The sequence below is a fragment of the Vollenhovia emeryi genome, unplaced genomic scaffold (genome assembly GCF_000949405.1).
Source record: "Vollenhovia emeryi isolate VEMERY1.0 unplaced genomic scaffold, V.emery_V1.0 DF939158.1, whole genome shotgun sequence".
In the NCBI taxonomy this organism is placed as follows: Eukaryota; Metazoa; Arthropoda; class Insecta; order Hymenoptera; family Formicidae; genus Vollenhovia; species Vollenhovia emeryi.
In genome coordinates this window covers 459871-468121 of record NW_011967208.1, presented here as the reverse complement: position 1 = coordinate 468121, position 8251 = coordinate 459871, and the positions used below count along the sequence as shown (strand labels likewise).

At 42.6% G+C, this 8251-nt stretch overlaps 1 protein-coding gene across 2 annotated transcripts in view; it reads left to right on the top strand.

Moving 5' to 3' along the window:
* The window catches only part of LOC105564904 (head-specific guanylate cyclase), a 31586-nt gene extending 23717 nt beyond the window's left edge, over nt 1-7869 (top strand). For both annotated transcript variants that reach the window (XM_012017671.1, XM_012017672.1), the window contains 8 exons: nt 1224-1569; nt 3261-3630; nt 3824-4003; nt 4214-4352; nt 5235-5401; nt 6186-6329; nt 7150-7304; nt 7390-7869. In XM_012017671.1, coding sequence (XP_011873061.1) covers nt 1224-1569; nt 3261-3630; nt 3824-4003; nt 4214-4352; nt 5235-5401; nt 6186-6329; nt 7150-7304; nt 7390-7585 — 1697 coding nt within the window. In that variant the 3' untranslated portion in view covers nt 7586-7869. The remainder of the gene's footprint in view (nt 1-1223; nt 1570-3260; nt 3631-3823; nt 4004-4213; nt 4353-5234; nt 5402-6185; nt 6330-7149; nt 7305-7389) is intronic.
* The last annotated feature ends 382 nt before the right edge of the window (nt 7870-8251 follow it).

Here is an 8251-nt window from a genome sequence, read left to right as displayed (position 1 = left end):
TTTAAACATCTAATCCCAATTTAGAGGGTTTCACAGTAATTCTACATGTCATCGAATCCGGGGAAACTCAGTTTCATGTGAGTACAAGTTGTAGAACTTTTATACGAAGCACAAGTATGACGGAGTTGACAGTTCGTCTACACGGTTATATGTGATCGATATATGAATTTTGTAATTTTTACTCATTTTTGGTATCAAATTGGAGTTTCCCCGGATCATCAATGCATATACTATAATTGTACGCAAGCATTTTTGATTCCATGAATTTAATACGACGATAGGTTAGAACTACGAATGTCGGTAAAACAGACATGCTACGGGATCCTCTTAAGGGGATCCCAAAGCCGTCTGTTTTATCGGCATTCGTTGTTACAAGTAATCTTTCGGTTGACTTTATAGAAACGCGGAACCCTTTTACGAAATTTAAGTGCGCAGCAAAATCTAGACTGCTCGACTTTATATTAAAAGTAAAGAAAATTAAAAATTTTTACTAATTTTCGGTACACTTGACGACGATATTTGCTCGACACAAGAATTCTACAATAGATGTGTACAAAATGAGATCAGCATACTCTGGGGACGATATATGAGAACAATATCGTGCAGTTAGAACTAAGATTGATAGCCTAGAAAAAAAGATTACTTCTAATAAACGCAAGTCCAGAAAGTCCAAGTCTAGAAGAAGAGAAAGGGAGCAGTCGCTGCCAAACATCTGTCAGATTGTCAGTAAAGCCGAAATCTCGGTCTGAGCAATGCGTAGCTAATAAAATTGCTGCTTTTTCGTGAAAGTTGGCTATACATTTCTCGGATCAAGTGGCACTTGGAATTAAAAATATTGATAACTGACGTTTACAAATTCCCGTCTCCGATCTTATCGACACTGATCGAATTCGCCAGCGGCTTTAGGATCCCCTTAAGCGTCCAGAGGTATTTTCAATAAAAGTTTAGAAGGGACGAATCCTTTGCGAAACAGAGAAGAGGAGAGAACTTTGAGAGGCGGCCAATTACCGCGGGGAAAGTATTTTTTCGCGAATTATATCTCCGGTGAATCTATTTTTCATGCGCGGGGGCTTTTATACACTTCAAGACGCACTGTATATTTTATCATTCTATTGTTTACGAAGCTCGCCACCCTGAATAGCGCAAAAGGGAGAAATAAACGGTCTCTGAGTGACTCGGCGAAATTCCCTCGAGGCGAATTCATGTTTGCGGAACTTTTGCAGACGACGGCGTGGACGCGTTTTTCGATCATCTCGGGCAGGAGCTGATCACATGGGCTTGCGTGGGTCTCTTGGAGCGGGCCTTTCGTTGCCTTGGGAACGATCTGACCGCTTTCCTGACCACACTCGACGGCGTAAACGACGTTGTCCAGCATCAGTCGGGATCGGATACCGAGGCGGAGTTCGTGTGTATCGCCACACCGGAAGCGCTGGAGCTACACTTCACCACCGACCACCCTTCCATCGCCTATCTTCTGGTGGGCAGCCTGAAGGGCATAGCCAGGCAGTTCTATAATGACAAAGCCAATGTGTATATACTGCCGGATCCCTACAATACCAAATTTTTTAGGTAAATCTCTTTACCGAAGGCCCCTTTAACTCCGTTTTATCGCGACCGACAAGCTCCATTTTTTTTCTCGCACGTCGTATCGGCTTTATCGCGGATACTAGTCCCGAGACTCAACCGCAGATTTTAATTTCCGCTCCTTTCCACCCCGATTTTGAAAGCGGTAGGCATAAGGGACGCGTATCGGAGTGTAAAAGGCGGAGGACATTTCCCCAGGCTATCTCTGCGTTTAGCGAAGAATACAAAAATTGTTATCAAACGTCACGCGCGAATGAGTTTTCCGCGACAACAAATACAGAGGTCCGTGTTACTTCAATTTAAAGCGACACAATTCTGATTCGACGACTACTCGTATAAAACGATAAAAAGGGAATAAGAAAGAGAGAGAGAGAGAGAAAAAAAAGCAAACGAAAAATATGAAATCAAAACGACACAAGCGCTAGAAATACGATTTGGAGAAATACGGCGAAAATTGCTGACACAACATCAACTGCGCAACACGATTATGGCCCTTTCAATATTCGCCGAAATTTTTCAATCCAGTTATGATTAGATCCCCGTATAAACGGATATGAATATAAACTTCAGAGATAGACATGCGAAATTTCAGAATCAACCGTGAATCCTCTGGTCGACTTAAACTCCGGTAAGCGCCGTATTTCGAATGACTCGGAAATGTTTATTCCTTATGCAAATAATTTGTATGCATTTATTTGTATGTCGTTTATTACCCATGCAAATAATTCGCGTGTTCTCCTAGAGTCTCCGTTTCAATCGTCCAGCGTATTCATTCGCATCGGTCGCATATGTAAAATGTGGTGGCCCGAAAAAAAAGGGGGGCGGGGAAACGAAATATATCTTATCGAATGTTATCGCTCGTACGCTTTTGCATGGTATTTAATGTTTGCACACCGAATCGCGTGTACCGAAATAATGTCACGTGAGTAGAATGTAATTCGTGCAGATAGGCAAAGGCAGAGAGCACGTGAGAGTACAAACCTTTCGTTTGAACAAATATTGATTCTCCTCAGTGGCAAATATTTGATGATAGGTGCGGTACTACCGAGTCTCACGTTAATTCAGAAAGGATGAGATCGACGCGCGAACATGTAAATGACGTGCAAAACATTGTCACCGCACATCGCTTACGTTTCCGAGTTTAATTAAACGTTTCATCGGTCCGGTTACATTTGTCCGCGCGACGCTACGCGCAGAAGTACGGCCGGGTCTAATTGCCTCCGGTTATATTATCATAAGAAATGTTGACTCTCCCGCCCAATCATGTCCGCTCGTTCGAAAGAAGTTGAGTACCCACGAGTTCAATCCCGATATCTCTACACATTTCTATAGATCCGCTACCCTCGAGCTGAAAAATGAGGCGACGGTCACGCCTTGTCTCGTTAGGTGAATAAAGTAGTATGTGTGCATCGGTCCGTCAGCGACACACATACTACTTTGTTATACTTAATTCTTGCCCAACTTTCCAGCTCGAAGGCAGCCGTCTAGTAGTATATAAAGGTCTGTGTATTTATACGCCGGGGATACCCCGCGATATCGCCGAAGTAGCGTTTCTATAACGCGCGCATTGTTTCGCGATGTGCACGGAGAAAGCGGCGCGCTCCCTTATTGAATATCAACCCCTGCGTGGCGGATAGGACCAGCCGCCTGGAAGCACTTCGCCTTGAATTTTACAGATACCGGATTACTCCGGAGCGTTACAGCGAACCGCCGGGCGTAGACGACGACTGCGACGTGGTGTCGTCCACTTTCCGTCCACTCTCGACCGAAGCAACGGACCTTCGTATGGGGGTAGCGAGCTTTTGCAAGGCGTTCCCGTGGCACTTCGTCGTCGACCGCCAGCTGGAGCTCGTTCAGCTCGGCGTTGGCTTCATGAAGATTTTCGGACACCACTTGAACCGACTCGGCAGGGAGATATCGACATATTTCGTCTTCACGCGACCCCACGGCGTCACTCTGACCTTTCACGAGATCCTCAAGCGCGCGAACACACCGTTCATTTTGACCCTACGGAGACCGCACGACGTCGATAAATATCCCGCGGAGGTATGCTCATGATCGCTAACGATGATTAACTTACTCGCAAACTCGGAATACCGCGTAAAACACAAACATATATAAATAAGAGCGGATTATAGGCGAGGAAATCGTTCGACCTGCCGCGCAAAAGTGGATCGCTAATATTGTTCGAGTGCTCGCCCGGTAGGGTAAATTTATAAAAAAAATACCTTATTACCAGGGCCTGGAGATGAAGGGCCAGATGGTACACTGTCCGGAATCAGACTCGATTTTATTCGTCGGCTCACCGTTCTTGAACGGTTTGGAGGGCTTGACGGGTCGGGGGCTCTTCATTTCCGATATCCCTCTTCACGACGCTACGAGGGACGTTATACTCGTCGGCGAGCAAGCTAGGGCACAGGTGAGTAAATTCACCGCGGTTTTTGCGCGGCCACGAGTCCAGCGTCCCGTGCTGTGTAACGCGGAACTTTGAGCCGTTCATGTTTCGCGTCGTCGGCCGAATGTTTTGTCTCATTGAGACGGAATAAATGCTATTGCATCGCATCCGGTACAATTAAAGCAACAGATCCTGATGTCCGCGCAAAAGTACAATGGCGTAATCCTCTTTCAGGACGGCTTAAGGAGACGTATGGACAAATTGAAGAATTCTATAGAAGAAGCTAACCTGGCGGTTGATGCGGAAAGAGAAAAGAATGTCAGCCTTTTACATCTTATATTTCCGCCGGATATTGCGAAACGTCTGTGGCTGGGTAAATTACAACAATCTATATTCGGCCGAGATATAATACAGCGATATTTTTGTTTTTTTCTTTAAGAAACTCCCCTCTTTATTCTCAGTCTAGTGTGATAACGCATGAAAGTGGGAAGAGTTAATTAAAAAATTAACTGAAAGAGCTACAGCTATTGTTGAATAAACAATTAGTGAACCGCGGTTGCACGTAAATATAATTGCATCCGGCACGGTTTCGAATAGCGGTCTTAATTATTCGAAGCTTCGCAACTTCGAAGCTTCGAAGAGTCCGAAGAAACAAACTTTGAATATCAAATTTTCTGAGTTTTCAAATTTTTCGAAGATTCGTAGTTTCGAGGCTTCAAAGTTCCGAATATTCAAAGTCAACTAACGCATTAATACATAAGTTTTCAAAGACCGACCTGATTTATCACCTGTATTGGTGTATGTAGTAGGCAGTAACAAGAAATAGTTAATAAGATAAAATGTTAATGATAGAAAATTTATTTCCCTCGATTTCATTGTGTTTTTACGAGCTAATGGACAAATATGTGTCTGACAAAAAGTACGTTTGTTTTTATACTTTGTAATGACATTAATTAGTTGGCATTTAATTAGTTAACAGTTACAATAAAAGCGATTAATTTTGCAAAATTTGTTAATACACTAGGTGACTTCGAATATTCGCAACTTTAAAAATTCGAAAAGTCGAAGTTTCGAAACTTCGAAGCTTCGAAACTTGGTATCTTCGAAAAACTTGAAAACTTCAGTTCTCGAAGAATTTCTACGAAGATTCGTAGCGTCGAGACTGAAAATCTTGGAAGAAAAGTCTCTAGTTTCGAATGTACTGTTATAATTTGTGAGAAATTGTCGATTAAACATTGGTGTCTGAATCGTTTAGGAGAGACAATCGAGGCGAAAACGTATCCGGACGTCACGATGCTGTTTAGCGACATAGTCGGATTTACATCTATCTGCGCTACGACAACCCCGATGATGGTTATCAACATGCTTCAAAATCTGTACGAGCAATTTGACCTTTACTGCGGTCAGTTGGATGTGTATAAGGTATGCTTTAACTTGGGAACAGTACTTTCACAGGGACTACGTGTATTTTGCATAATTCTTAATTTCTTCATTACTTTGTTAAACGTTAATCGAGCGAAGCTATCCATTCTTCACTTTTTGTAGCTTCTAACTGATGAAAATTGAAAGAAAAGTCGCGTTTAAATGTTTTGTCGACGTGTAAAAAAAAGTCTACCATACGAAAGCTTCCTAAATAATATATTTGCCAATACCTTATAAATGGCAATCGTAAATTACGATCTACCTCTCGCTCGAGTCGCGAAAATGTATGACGCTGCCATCTGTGAGCCAGCGAGAGAACTGAATTTACCTCACAAACAATTCCTTATCGTTATCGACCTCTTCGTTTCTCAACAATAGCGAGTGATAATAAAGTGTCGATAAAGTAAAGTCCGGCGCACAATGGAGGAAATATTAAAAATAGCAATAAATATGGAATCCATATTGTTAGAATTCATAAGCTACAATAGAAATATTTTACGTCGCGATTGTATAACACAATTCGTGTGTGCACTTCATTCTTTCTCCCTGCGCGTTACATTTAATCTTCCTGCTTTCTTCTCCGATCTCAATATTTAATATTTATTTCTATTTCTAATATTTCCTCTGTTGTACGCCTGGAGAAGCACGTCGTCTCGCGAGCATCGGCTTAATTTATCGAGGAATTCTAATGATGTCAAACACGGCCTCTATGTAAAAGGAGCTATTATATGCGAACGCGAATGGAGGCTGCATTGATTTCGCTTTTCTCTTTCTCCTTGTACAGGTAGAGACAATCGGCGATGCCTACTGCGTTGCATGCGGCCTTCATCGAAATACCAATACACATGCACAACAAATTGCTTGGATGGGCCTAAAGATGATACAAACGTGCTCTCATCACCTGACTCACGAAGGCAAGCCAATAAAGGTATTACATCGATGATTACACGACTACAGATAAAATCGTGATTACATGCAATGCAATTCTCTCGCAGCACAATATCGACAGTAATGGCATAGCAAACATTTGCAGTTTTATTGCGATTTTATGCAATTTGGTGTATTACGCGCACAGCCAACGTTTTGCCTTTCGTCACGCTGGGAGGCGGGAAAAGGAAACACCGGAAATACCGATTTTAAATACTACCCGCGTTTCACGTTTCAATACGTAAAATATGTTCGATATTTTTAAGAATGTGAAACTATTGTATTTTATTCGCGTACAAACGTTTGGATTCTAGAGAGATTACACATTCTTTGCGACATTCGCCCATTCTTTCTGAATACAATTTTTAATTGTACAAACAAATCCATTCCCTTTTCCTTTGTACTTAAAAATAACGATCGGCACAATCTCTCAACTTTCAACTTTCAAATCTCAACTCTCTCTCTCTCTCTCTCTCTCTCTCACTCTCCCTCGCAGAATGTCATCTTTCGCACAAAGTTTTTCAATTGAGAGATATTTCTAATTATTACATATCCATTCGAGCAGACAGTCCGTTGTTTATTATTCTCGCCTTGAATGCTATTAAAACTTTTTCCATTTAAAGTATTTCTTAACTACGGCAACAAGCGGCCTGTTTGGAAATACGAGAAAACGCGAACCGCCCACGGTTGCATTAACATTTAAAGCAAGTTACGTTTCTTTCTCTCGTTGATACTTGCTCGCTATTGCCATCTAACTCTTTCGTATTCGCCAATGTGCGGCGCACACAGCCGTTATCGACTCACTAAAATTCTCCTATCAGATGCGCATCGGCATTCACACCGGGATGGTGCTGGCAGGCGTCGTGGGCAAGAAGATGCCGAGATACTGTCTCTTCGGACACAACGTCACGTTGGCGAATAAATTTGAATCCACGAGCGAGCCACTTCGCGTCAACGTCAGTCCGACTACGTACCTGTACGTCTTACCGCGAGATATGCCCTCCCGCAGCGTGTACGTACGTGCGCGCGTGTCTTTGTTTCACGGTGCAAATGTGTTGCAGGTGCTTAATACAAAAATCGGGATTCATATTGGAACCGCGGACCAAGGACAATCTACCCAAGGGAATGCCGGCCGATGAATCGGGCACGTGTTACTTTCTGAACGGGTACCAGCACGGCGGCGTCAGCGCGAGCGAATCTCTCGACGCGCACATTCAAGCTGCAATTACGGAATTCGGAATCAGTAGCAATATGTAGATACCTTCCGACACGGGGACGTTTGCCGTTGATCAGTGTGTTACTTTAACGATATTACCGTCGATAATAGCGATGGCACACCCGACACTATCGGATCGATCGATGTATATGAGCTCTCAAAGCTGGCACTAAAGGTACATTGAAAGCATGGCGCTAATTGTGTACGCGAACACGTTGAAAGAGATCCTGTGCGGATATCTACTATTTATACGCAGAGTCTTAGGTTGTAATCATTATATACCTACTAAATATAAGAAGCAAGTAAAACTCTACTATGGAATCTACGTGTGTCTGTCATTTAAGGAATCCCGTCCCAAACGCGTCCGCAGGTCGAGTTCGTCGCGGAAGGGAAAATGTAGCTGCCGTAGCTAAAAACTGCACAGGTGGCAGTTGTAAAATAGCTAAGATTTAATTGTGGTAGCTAAATATTTTGTTACTGTGTCTGTTGTATTAGCTGCGACAGCAAATTGTTTGCTGTACTTTATAAAGTTGTGATATTTGTAGCAAACCACGATTAGCTACGGTAGCAAACCTTTCCTTTTCGGTGTTAGATTTTGACGTCGTTTAAATGATTAAGGAACGCGTAGATATTAATTTTTTATACGTAACGTAATTGTAAAGCAAGATACGGATGTCTGCCAATAGATTCTATATAGGACAATTCTG